The following is a 12,807-nucleotide window of genomic DNA, read 5'->3' as shown; positions in this document are numbered from 1 at the left end:
TACATTTCAACACAGGGATAAGTTTTGTTTATTCAGTATAAAAGTGCAAGATGACCAGCATAATATTACAATACAGTATAAAACAGAATTCATCACACACACACTCACTCTCACTCACACTCTCACACACTCTCACACACACAAACACACTCTCACTCACTCACTCACTCACTCACTCACTCACTCACAGACAGACAGACAGAAGCTTTGTGACACGTAAGAAAACCTTACATTATACATACATTATTTAATTTTTTTTAAGTTCTATAAATATGTGATCAATAGGTAAAAACTTAACAAGTTCAAATGGATTTACCATCATGTCAGGTCCGTACATAGCATTTAATAAACCATGCCATATATTCAAAGAATTTTATATTTTCAGTAATCATATTAAATAGGCTTCTGTCTGTGAGTTTAGTAATATAACAGTTCAATAGTGGAAGAGCCTATTTCTACTCTTATTTCTACATTTAAAAAATTTCCCCTCGGGGATTAATAAAGTAACTACCTAACCTAACCTACTCATGTAGTGATGCAAATGTCAGTTTGTGACAATTATGGACATTAAGTTAAAAGGAGACAATGAAGGAAAAAAAGAAAAAGGAAGATGGAGTTCTAGTTGATCATTACGAGAACAGACTGCAGTAGCCACCTCTGTTCATTCATGCTTTAGCTACTGTAAGACATTCAACAGGTCTCCTGATTGTCTACTTAGAGCAGGAAGTGGTGCATCGCCCCATTGTTAGCCGAAATAGTTCACATTAGAGGCCGGTGAGTGATCAAATATCAAATCGGACCCAGGAAAGGCACCGCAGCATCCCGTAACTGCTCTTCAGCTGTTGGCAGAGCAAAGTAAGAGTTGATGAGATCATAGAGGCTGTTGTGAGAGATCTGCAGGCTGATGTTGGCGCTGTGAAGAGACGAAGCTCCTTCCATCTGGGCCATCTCGTGAAAGTATCGACAAATCAGAGGTACCACCTGCAGGGGTGGAGAGAGACACTTAGGAACCGCATAACTGACAGGTGCTGTAGTGTGTTTTTAAGGTGAAGCTTAAGGAATAGGCAGGAGTGTTACCTTCACTACTATAAGCTTCTTCTCCAAAGCTTTCCCATCTGGAAACTTCTCTCCAAAGCACATGTTGATGATGTAGTCAGGCGAGCCACCGTTGTTCTCCTTAAACTGTTTCAGCTCTGAGACGGACACAAAAGGGAACCATTTATTTCGGAGTAAACTTAATGCTGTCTTTAAACAAGAAGGCAGTGGTAGTTTTACACAAAGACCAAAGATCCACACCTACCATTCACATACTTCTGAAAGCTCAGGAGCTCCACCATGGTGTTTTGGGGCAGCTTTGTTGGGTCTGGATGAGCCACACTGGGGTCCTTGGTGCTGGCAAACACATGGCACCTGTCCTGCCTCCAGGCATAGATACCAGTGTCTCGTACCTCCAGGAGCAGACCTCTCTGGATGCTGTCAAGTATGCGGTTGGTGTAATCAATCTGGTGTAAAGAAGGTTGTGATTAGAAAGACTTTGACATAAGAAAGCCGGAGGGCGTAGAGCAGGATTTTGTTTAAAAAGGGGAGACGTGTCCTTAAGATTTGAAACAAAGGTCTTTATGGAGAGCAAACTCCAAACTTTTTACAGTCCTGTTTAAATGCCAAAGTGCTGATGTTCAGACATCAGGAAATATTTGTATTACGACCGAATTTCCCCACGGTGGGATTGACAAAGTCAATCTTATTTTATTAGCCCGGATAAATGTTTGACAGTAGTTTATGATGGGGTTTTTTTTTGTGAGCCACATCAAATGTTGGGCTGATGTCATGATGTACCTGTTTGTGATCCAGCAGACCCTCAGTGGAGGGGAAGCACAGATGGAAGCCATGAAACTCAGGGGCCTCTTGTTGGTAGTGGAGCTGGAGATGGGCAGCGTTCAACGTCATCTTTAGCATTTCTCTCTTCCTGTAGTGGATGGAGATCTCCAGGTCGTATATATTTGGGGGCTGAGGTGAACTGAGGACTGGCACAGGATCTACTGTAAAAAAAAAAAAAAAATCATAAATAACAGATAATCATTTGCCAACATTGTTCTACTATTCAGTTTCTATAAATGCACTTACCCTCGTAGTAGGTTTGCTGCTCTGGTAAAAGCTGGGCTTGGTTCTCAGCTGCAGGGAGATAGTGTGCGAGGACGTCCTGATTCAGCTGGACATAGTTCTCTGCACACGGTTGCTCCTCTGTTTGACAATAAAAGTCTGATTAAACTTCACTTAACCTGTATTACAATAAACAAGGGGGAAGGATATTGTAAACACTCAGTGCTGTCTTTTACTTTACCTGTTGGTTGGTTGCCAAGATCCATGGCCATGAAATCTGTCAGCAGATTCTGCTGCTCGGAGAGAAAGACGTATTTTAGCATATTTAAGGAAGCAAACGCCACGAAAAAAAACCCAACCTTTGTGATATAAAACACATTAACAGAAGTGAAAGCACGCTCTGAGCAATAGTGTACCTCATTCCCTGAGGGGAAGTACTCGATGGGAGAGCTGTAGATCTCTGGAGTCTTGACAGAATCCTCCCGGGAGTTTTGTGTGGGCAGACCTTCATAGTTGTCTGCAGATCAACAAAACACACCCACAATGAGTTTCCATTCCAACTGAAAAAATGGTTCTACGCCAGAAGAACGGGATTTAGTAGGCCGATATCTTACATTCAAAATTGATGATCTCATACATTTTATGAGGGTCGTCAGAATTCTTGGAGCTATCTCTTATCATCTTGAAACGCGAGAGGTTGTTCAGAGCACAGCGGAAGTTGGTTTTCCACCTGGCCTTGTCATTGGGGAACTCGCTGATTTTTCCACTCGCTACCGCCCAGGCCTGTGAGCAACATACAGAGAAATTAAAACACAAATGACAGTCACTGTTAGCCAAAAGGTGGACTGTACATACATTAAGGTACTGTCCATTTTTTTCAGACTGTCTTTGCATTTCGGATGGAAACATTGTACTTTTTACTCCATTACATCCTCCTAACATCTGAAGTTTCTGATTACAGACGGACATTTATTGGCTAAAGGCCACTTTGCATTTCACATGTAAATTTTTTTTTTTAGGAATTTGCCGTAGCCTTAAAGAAATGCTCAAGCACAGGGTTTTCTTTTACCCATTTGCACACTGTTGTTGCCATTCTGACTCTACTGTCACTCAAGTAAAGTGAGAGTGTCATCAATGGAGTTGCTATACTATAATTGCCTCTGGCACCTGCCAAACGTCAGCACCCTAACTGTAATGACATGAATGAAACCGCAAAGAGCTGTTATTGCCATCTTCCACAGAAACTTCCCTGCAAGGAGTGTTTGAAGCATCTACTTAGTTGTACGTTCATTCTTTCTAAATCAATCCAGCATTAACACAAATATTGTTTTATTGCAGATATCAACACCCCATATATTCACGCTGTTTCAGATAACACCAGTATTACAGCAGGAAGCTGAATTGGCCATTAAACCTACCCGGAATATTTTACTGTCCTCATCATTGCAGTCCTTCCTGGAGTTGTGCTTCCAGGGGACTCTGAACTTGTTTTGACCGACATAGCGCAGGCCAGCGTACTGACCCGTCTCCACCTGCTCTATGAGCCAGCTGGCGAAGTGAGGCTTCGGAGGGCTGAAGAGGGGAAACACCATACATCAGTGTTGTTAAGTCAGGAAACACAGACAAGCGACTTAACCACATACACGCGAGACATAGTTCCGTGGCGAAAGCTACAGCACACGCAGTACAGTGTTCATCCGTTCTGCAGACAATTCAAAAAAAAAAGAGAAAAGACAATACTCAGGCAGCACCCTGTAATCTCTCGCATGCTCACTTTACTAAAGTTATTCAGCGCATTATAGAAAAGTATCTGGAGAACAAACGAGTTCACAATACACGTAAATCCACTCCCAAAACAATACAGTACCATAACCATAATCTATTAAAAAAAAAAATGTCCCAAGGAGAGTTACCAACAATGGGATGTGTTTCTTCCTACCTTTGCATGTCTCAGCTTCGGGTGTTCTATTCTCCGGGGCGTTTTTTTTTTTTTTTAGCTCTGCTGTCTGGCAGCAGCACCTTTTCTGCCTTTACGAGACCACAACCCGTGACGACGTCAGATTTTTATGTCCTCCTTCCTCGATGGGAGGGGCAATTCCTTGTGGCATTTCCGAAGAACTACGAGACAATTTGATTCGCGAATAAGCAAGAAGTTGCTCCTGCTATAGCAGGCGTAAAACGTGCAGTTGAGCTGCTCACGGCTGATAAGATTGAAGCCCCCCCCCCTCTGATTGAGGGAGATCGCGGAGAGAAACTGAAACTCGGGTTTGCCGGGTGGTGTTTTTAAATCCCTTTAATTGCGTCACCCGCATTTCATCATCCAACATCCGAGTAAAAATGTTTCCCCCGAAGTGTTTTACCCACTGTAACTTTGACTCAAACCCGGCTGCGCGTTCGGGCCGGTGCTCAGACCGGTTGTGTTTAAGTGTTTTCCATTTCCAGTCTTAGTTTATATCCCATAAAGGTGAATATATTTATTTCAAATTGAATGTGCGCCTTCTGTAAGAATAAGGGGAGGATGTTTTAATATTTTGATCTGACTCCTTTCATTCTTTTAAGTAGGCAGATTAGTTCAACAAAAACTGTTTAATGTTCTTGTGAAATAGGTACTTTAAAGGAAATCTGCTGATCAGTAGAAGAAACATCAAACCAGATGTGGAGACTAAACAAAACTAGTATGGAAATAGCCTGAATCTTTCAATAAATGCATTATTGGTAACATTTCTTTGCACAAGTATGAGGAACAACTTTCAGTGTCATACTGGGTCCATTCAAAATACACTTCTTGCCCGAATTGACCTATGACAAATTGAAAAATAGACCTCGACAATGAGGTGAATTATGTGGGAATAGGCACACACATTCATAAGTAAATTAACAATACAAAGCACATTATCTTTTGTCATACTTTACCATTTCCAGCGACTTCACTCATTTAGTGTGAGTAAATAAATGACGTTACACTTGCAAATATTTCATTCGTAAACAGGAAAGCAAATACTTTCGCACATGTATTTACAAACACATTCAGTAACACTACATTTATAAAATGTTTAGAATTGTCGACAGAATTGTTGTAGGCTGCACGTTTATGGACCTGGAAACAAGAGCCCGAGATTGATTTATGCTACTGTCAAGTATCGAACAGCCCACTTATTATTGGGTGTTAGTTTGCGTCCTTGGTTTGTATTATGCCTACTGCCCTCTACAGGAGGAAGGTTTTTCTGGTGCCTGACAATGTTCACAAAATCCAGTTGGATGTCTCCAGATATTGTGGAGATTCCTGTAGCTGTGCTATTATTAGTCTCGTCTGGTCTTTCTATTTTGTATAGCATGTATAGCGGTTGTTTGTCTTCTTCATCCCAGAGCTGCTGCCACTCTTTATTCATTTTCTTTCATACAATACCCTTTCCTTCTGATTTTGAAAGTTTTAATTGTGGTGTCTGTTTTCTGTTTTGGCAATTTATTTGGCTAGTTTGCCAACTCTCATTAGTAATACTCATATAAGTCACTACAGATCCTAGCTCAGTTAGGTTTGGCTTTTTCAACACACTCTAAAGTCATTCAAATTACACCATACAACTCAACAATATATATTTATTTAGAGTTTGGTGTTTGTTTTCTTTGTTTGTTGCAAGTCTGTGGCTACAACTACAGAATCAGTATTGTCAGTTTTTGGGTCTTTTGATCTGTACACACTCTGTGTATTTACTCTCTGTAACTTATTTGTAACTTGCAAATAACCAGTAACCAGTGGTTGTGCTACTTATGCAGGATTAATTGTCTACTGTTGCATATATGAGAAAACGGCTTAAGTCACCATTGATTATATTAGTTATATTGTCAATATTTCAAGTGTCAAAACATATATAAAAAAAAAAAGTTGGGTCTTTGTTACGTCACAACATGACATAGCGCTTTCTTTTAAAAAACAACAAAAAAAAACCACATATTGATTATAAGATTTAAGGCCCACCAAACATTTTGTAAGTAGTTTCAGCAGATGTTAACTGAAACATTTATCTCTGAGTAGAACTGGCTCCACCTGCTCGAGCATGCTTTTAGAGATTGGTGTCGCTCACTAAAATAGTGTTCCATGAAACCACCCAGTTCCAGTGGATTTAAATAAATAAACCGAGCAGTGAATGTCCCCGTAGTGTGTAAATCAGTGTGCAATGGATTCTGAGTCAGAGTCTTGCAGGTGTGGACTTGTCATGTGTCTGAATCAGAAAGAATATTTATAACCAGACAGTTGGTGAGAGTGCAGTGGGGATGTCTCCATGACTTACATTTAAGTCTGAATTACCAAAAACCACAAACTGGTTCTGCTACTTGACCCAAACCGGGCATCGTTTCCTCTTTCTGCCACCAGCGTTTCACAGCTTCACTGTGCAGGAAAGAACAACTGTAAAATGATCTTTTTTTTCCTCTCTCGCTCTCTGCCCACCTCATGGGTCTTTCCCCTTATCCACACTTTTACTTACAATCTCAGTACAAAAAGATCAGGCTCTCTGTGTTCCATTCGTGCTGAGAGCCAATAAGCCTACTTCTCTTTATTTACTTTACATCTAGGGGGGGGGGGGGACTGTTTTATTGCCTGACCACCATAATGCGCACAGGGTGTCACTGTTTAAGGAATATTGTTCACACATGCAACCCAGCTTGTATAGGGAATAGGGAAGTGATCCGCGCTCTAATGGAGCGCTTCCCTTTTTCTGCTCAGTGGAAGTCCTCGTTGACGGCCCCTGCATATAGAGACAACGCATGCTGTCAGCGGCCATTCAGGAAGGATCTCGCCTTGTTATTGAAAGACAACGCAGAAGGTTCACGTCCAATTTTACGTTTGCATTCTTAATGCAAGGGCAATATTAGTCCTGTCAACTTGTCTGTGAAGCCAAATATATAATATTTTGTGGCAGGATGTGGCAGCAGATCTTTCCTACATGACGACGTGTGAAATCACAGGCCTTGAGCTTGCCAGCACTTGAAAATGATTTCTTTTTAGAGGTTTTTTTTCTTTCTTGGATTTCTAACTGGATTGTAGATTCCCCGTCCTCATTCATTTATCTCTCTTTTTGTCCCACTATCTTTATCTCTCTTACATTCTCTCACACACTTTATCACCCTTGTCTTATCTCACCCGTGAGCCTCATATGAAGCCCTGTTGACTTGACGCATTGTTAAAAAAAACAATCAGAAACGGTGGGTTGTGGCACCAGAGGGTTTAAGGTTACCTGCTGCATTCTCATTAGCCGCCGCACCCTTACCTGTGAACAAGACTTTGACAGCTTTCGACTTCATTTGTCATGTACAGTATGTGTGTTAGGGCCTCAGCGTGGAGGCGAAACAGAGATACAGAAATATTTGTTGATTGGTTATGTTTTAGATATGCCCATCATGCTGTATTACAGTACATATGCACAGTTTTGCCAAATGTAATCAAACCTGTCTTTTTAAGTATAGGACTTACAAATGTTTCCTTCTCAGTTTTGCTCCCAACATGCTTTAGTCTTTAATGAACTTCACGGTGTCTTGTGCTGTATGTCAACAGAGTACTGTGTCAGGAAGTGATGCTTCCTGTTTGTCACAATTAAAATATGTTCTGCAAGTTCTGACAAATCCTCGACTGAAAATGAAAACATTTTCCTTGATATTGTTAGAAAATGCCAAGGTGACTAGAATGCAATAAGTCAGTTGTGGGTTTTTTTTTCCAGCATAATTGTTACATTAACACACAACAATGCAGCATAAAGTTGGAATTATAAGACATCCTGATTCTCAGAGATTATCATGGTTTAGGTTTAGTTTCAGGGCAGATGCCAGTTCAAGATAAACATTCATAAAGCTAACAACTAAATGATTTGTGTGGTTCACTTAGCGCCCCCTGCTGTTGACATTAGTAGACCAGGCATAGGGAGGAGAGGCTGGAGAAACCTAACAAGTTGAAAGTGGGGATTTCACTGCCATTCAATAATGCATGAAAAAAGCCAGTTCTATATTACGGTGCAACTGACATAGTCTCACTTCAAGCTTTTTTTAAATTTCAAGTATGAATAAAAGAAATTTGAAAAAAATCTTGTCAAAGGAAAAACTAGATCTGGTTTTGTTCCTCTGGCCACCGAAGTGCAGATTGAAACATCTACAAACAGGGGTGTCAAACATACGGCCCGCGTGCCGGATCCGGTCCGCCAGGGGGTCCAGCTCGGCCCGCCGGATGACTTTGCTGAGTGTGAAAATTACAGAAAGACATAAATTGCATTTCTATGAGAACATGGAGGTTTATGAGTACTAACGTTTTGTAATTTTTTTTTTAATACATCCAGTAATTGCTTCAAAAACAGCGTAAATGCGACGTCTGCTCCGGAGGAAGAAGCGCTCGTTTGACGTCAAATGCGTCACAAAGCGAGGGAATCTGCAGAGGAGAGCCCAGGCAGATAAACAGTGGGCTGATGTCTTGAGTTTTTGCTCTTTATGTTTCTAGTTTATTGTAGAAAGACCTTAAAATAGGGTTTATCATCCAAAAACCTTCACCAATGATTTAAACGTAGAGAAATATTGTCGTTATGTATGCGTTATTATGCTATGGTTTTACTGGTCTGGCCCACTTGAGATCAAAGTGGGCAGTATGTGGCCCCTTAACTAAAATGAGTTTAACACCCCTGATCTACAAGCAAAACGAAATATCTGTGTGATGTGAGGGATTGAGAGTGAGATTTATTTTGTAATGTGTGTATATATATATATATATATATTTGCAAGTGTCAACATCAGAAAGAAATTGTGATTGTTGAGGATATTGTCTTGTTTGAGTGAAGGCTTGATTTGATTGTGAAAGTTGTTGTTCATACTTTTTTTGGGGGGGGGGGGGGGGGTCCTATACACATTTGTCTTGTCTTGTAAACTTATATTGGCTTGGAATCGTTAAAAGCAGTCTCACAAAAAAAACATTCGAGTGTCAGGGAATCCCCCCCCTCCTTTAACTAGTCAAAAGAGGAAAAAAAAAGTGCTCCGTTGGAGGAGGTAGTTGCGACTTTTTGCCACCAGAGGCCGCAAGTGTCCATTTCTTTTAGCTGGGCAGCGGACTTTGTGTTTCTTCGCTGACCTGTCACTGTTAGTTCACTGGTAAGGAGAGTTTTAAACGTACAGGCGTTATTCAAGATCTCCGACAGTGCTTAATGAAACTATATTCGCGTAAGGAAACCGTTTGACCAACGTGGGCAACATTTATAAAAAAAAAAAAGTGAATAATGGGTACTTTTGTTTTCAACTGTCCAGTCAGATGTGGTGCTGAAATACTGCATCCGTGCAATGGAGTTAGGTTAGGCTTGTTCTACTATGTAAACCCCCGAGTACCTAAAAGAATATATAACACCAGAGAAAGTGTCTGTGATCAGGCTGTAACTGCTGCACTGGATCTGACCAGACTTTCCAGAGATAACCTGTCGAGCAAGTGCAAAACAAAGTGGACCCGCAGAGCGCAGAGTTGAGAGGATATGCTCTTTGGGACGCCTGCATGTCATACGCATTATGTTTACTTTACATGAATCGCCTCCCAACGCGAGCTTTTAAATTGCCAATTATTGTGCTCGGAGACACGCTTGCAATTTACTTGGCTCTGTAAAGCTGTAGCCTGGATACAGCAGAGAGCGTCCTTGGTATTTGTGATTGTAAAGAGCTGGAGGAGAAAGATGGCCGAGGGGGGAAGACTGATAATTTGAAGACTTGCCAGGGGTACATTGTCAAATTCAAAAGGCATTTCAAAGAACCAAACCATTCACTTTTTCATTCTCTCTTCTTTTTCTTCTTTCTCTGTCTTTTTTTTTTTTTTTTTCCTTCTCCTTTTCTTTCTTTTCGCACGGTCGCAGGCCGTTTGAATCGACCAATGGGCCTTCAAGTTAGAGACATTGGAATGTAAATGAGCCCAGCGCGTGCTCCCGGCGCAGTGAAAGCTCGGGATTGTTTATTGAGCTCCCGGAGCCACGCGCCTGGCCCGGGGGAGTCGGCGTGCAGAAGAATCACACAGCGGGGGCGGGGCCTCGCAACGAAGCGTGCGTCTCCCGAAAGGGGGTGGGTGGGTGGGGGTGTGTGTTGGGGCGCGTGTTGAAAAAGGGGAGTGCTGCCAAAGTTTGGGTCAGATCGGCTCGTGGAGTAAGCAGTCAAGAGAGACTTGGACTAGAGTTAGCCACACGGTCCCCACGCGAAGGACACGAGAGCTGTACACTGCCAACCCTTCCCCGTTCTTCCTCCTCTTCTTGTCCCACTTGTTTGAGGCTTCGCTCGCCCTCTGCGTCGATCACGTCCGAAGAACTCGTCAAGCGAGATGGAGACCGCAACCATCACCACCACGCAGACTGCATTCACCTTCGGACTTAGTGAAAGACGCGCCAGCATCAGCCTGCACGCCCCGGCTCAGGACTGCGCAGTGCCCACCGCGCACCCCAACACCAGCGCTGCCGGCTACCAAAGCAAAACCAAGGTGCTGAAGAGACAGCGCTCCAGCTCGCCGGAGCTCCTGCGCTGCAAGCGGCGCCTGAGCTTCAACGGACTCGGCTACTCCATCCCACAGCAGCAGCCCGTGGCCGTAGCCAGGCGGAACGAGAGGGAGAGGAACCGGGTCAAACAAGTCAACATGGGTTTCCAGACGCTGCGTCAGCATGTGCCAAACGGCGCCGCTAACAAGAAGATGAGCAAAGTGGAGACCCTGAGGTCCGCGGTGGAGTACATCAGAGCTTTACAGCAACTTCTCGACGAGCATGACGCTGTGTCGGCTGCTTTCCAGTGCGGGCTGCCGTCCCCGACGCTCTCCAACAGCTACTCTGCAGACCCGGAGTCGCCTCACTCCACCTACTCGTCAGATGAAGGTGGCTATGAGCCCCTGAGCTCGGAGGAACAGGAGCTGTTGGACTTTACGACCTGGTTTGACAGGTACTGAGGCTGTCAGCATCCAAAACCACGCAGCAGCATCTGACCTCTTTCAGAAATGCTGACAGAGACTTGATAAAAGCATCAGATCAGTCGTGCCCTCCGTGCCTCGAAGTGATCTGTTGCCTCCCTCTTTCACCCGGGCTCCTCCTGCAGGAGCAAAGCAATAGTGAGAAAGAGAGGGAGCGTCTTGTTGCATCGAGCGTAGTCACCCTGAAGTCCCCACAAGAAGGAGGGAGTCGGACTCGGTGACAAGCTGACGCGTGGAAGTAAAGAACTGTTGATGTTGTGTTTGAATAAGTGCAATTAATACGTGACACATCAGCCTCTGCAGAGACGGTGCTGGAGTCCCCACAGGATGTGTCTGATCAGGACTGCCTTCCTCAGCTGCCACGTCTGTTGGAAGAAACAACAAAGATGATGCGTCAACAGACTTTTCCGTGATGTATACCCCACCTCCCCCACCCACCCCAATTTTCATCATGAAATTGTATCATACAACGAATTGTTTTAACACGAAGAACTATTTTTGTACATTGAGTCAAACAAACAATGTTCCCGAACAACGTTCACTGCCACTTTTTCTGACAAAGTGTTTTGAGAAACCGGCTGTCAGTGAGGCAGTGACATGGCACAATGCGAGTTGTGTGACTGGACAGCAATATCAAGGCTACCTGTGACAGATTGTAGTTTTTTTTTTTTTTAAATAGCTGATAAGAAGACATTTATTAATGTATGCACTTGTTTTCAGTTTCTCGTAGCCTAAAATGTAAATATTTCATTTTAACAGATATATTTTGTGTAAAACAAGTTTTATAAATAAAGATGAATATATTTATATTATACAATTTTGCAGGTGTTTGGTTCTTCCGCTGACATTGCATACATTTAGGCTCCCCTGTGTTTGACAGGAGTGTGTGTCAGCGACGGCGTTAATTGAGCAAACTAGGCAGCTCCTCTTTCATTCAAAGCCCCTGCATGACCTTTTCCCGACTCGGTTGGGCACACGGGGGAAAATTGCGCAGCTGGGTGAGCACTCAATAACCATTATAGACGTGCACTTTTCTACAGCGCTTTGTTTGCATTCAGGGCGGGGAGATTAATATTACGTTTCATGCATTGCATTGTTTCATTTGCATACTCTGTCTTTACCCAATAGCCCAGTGCCTGGAGCAGAGGGACAGAGGGAGGGAAGGAAGGAGGGAGGGAGGGGGGGGGCAATTCACTTCACTCAAAGGGTATAGACACTTTGAAATACAGCCTGGGGAAAGTCACCTAGACAATGAGGCGGGTCAAAATTCTTATTGCCCGATTGAGATCCATCTAAATAAAACCCGGGGTTGTAGACTAGTTGTATCCCCAACTGTGTTTTTCATGGCGCACACAGGCCAATCAAAAAGCCCATCTCCTTCGAAATGGGGCGCACAACACCCCATTGTGAGCACCATTGTGTGCGCCTTTGCGCCTCATTATGCGAATTATGGAAGATCTTCTATTGTAAATAAACACTGATGCCAAATTCAGCGAGGCAGAACGAGAAATAACGAGTTTAATTTCACCTGGTGCTTTCTGGAAGTGGAACATTGGGAACAAGAGAGGCTGATTGAAGCTGCTCCTATAGGTTTAGTATTCAATTATGAATTCAAAAAGGAAAATGCATTATACCAGCCAATATAATGGCGTAACAGTGGTTGGTCAAAACAACATAACTTTTATGTCTGGACTTAAAAGTAACGGACTGAAAGTGTGTGTGAGGATTTTTTTTTTTTTTTTTACAACCTGAAA

General features: G+C 42.9%; 2 protein-coding genes across 3 annotated transcripts; one reads left to right on the top strand and one right to left on the bottom strand.

The window, feature by feature from the left end:
• Positions 1 to 10: 10 nt before the first annotated feature.
• irf7 (interferon regulatory factor 7) lies at positions 11 to 4,354 on the bottom strand. Of its 2 annotated transcripts, XM_069161934.1 has the most exons (10): positions 4,040 to 4,337; positions 3,519 to 3,672; positions 2,715 to 2,883; positions 2,517 to 2,617; positions 2,342 to 2,393; positions 2,125 to 2,241; positions 1,837 to 2,039; positions 1,301 to 1,502; positions 1,078 to 1,193; positions 11 to 981 (listed from the first exon to the last, which is right to left on the bottom strand). In XM_069161934.1, exons 1-10 carry the CDS (start codon positions 4,045 to 4,047, stop codon positions 790 to 792), a joined length of 1,314 nt encoding a protein of 437 aa, XP_069018035.1. In that variant the 5' UTR covers positions 4,048 to 4,337; the 3' UTR covers positions 11 to 789. The 2 variants fall into 2 exon arrangements, with proteins under 2 accessions (XP_069018035.1, XP_069018036.1); XM_069161935.1 differs by lacking the exon at positions 11 to 981 and having other exon boundaries at positions 1,084 to 1,193; positions 1,312 to 1,502; positions 4,040 to 4,354.
• Positions 4,355 to 10,226: 5,872 nt separating this feature from the next.
• On the top strand, positions 10,227 to 11,853 carry ascl1b (achaete-scute family bHLH transcription factor 1b). Its single transcript, XM_069162756.1, has one exon. It carries the CDS (start codon positions 10,421 to 10,423, stop codon positions 11,030 to 11,032), a length of 612 nt encoding a protein of 203 aa, XP_069018857.1. The 5' UTR covers positions 10,227 to 10,420; the 3' UTR covers positions 11,033 to 11,853.
• The last annotated feature ends 954 nt before the right edge of the window (positions 11,854 to 12,807 follow it).

Source organism: Embiotoca jacksoni, unplaced genomic scaffold (assembly GCF_022577435.1).
Source record: "Embiotoca jacksoni isolate LCO1_2020_lvr unplaced genomic scaffold, fEmbJac1.0.p SCAF_3, whole genome shotgun sequence".
Lineage (NCBI taxonomy): Eukaryota > Metazoa > Chordata > Actinopteri > Embiotocidae > Embiotoca > Embiotoca jacksoni.
The sequence above is the reverse complement of the archived record's forward strand: the minus strand, read 5'-3'. Positions and strand labels throughout refer to the sequence as shown.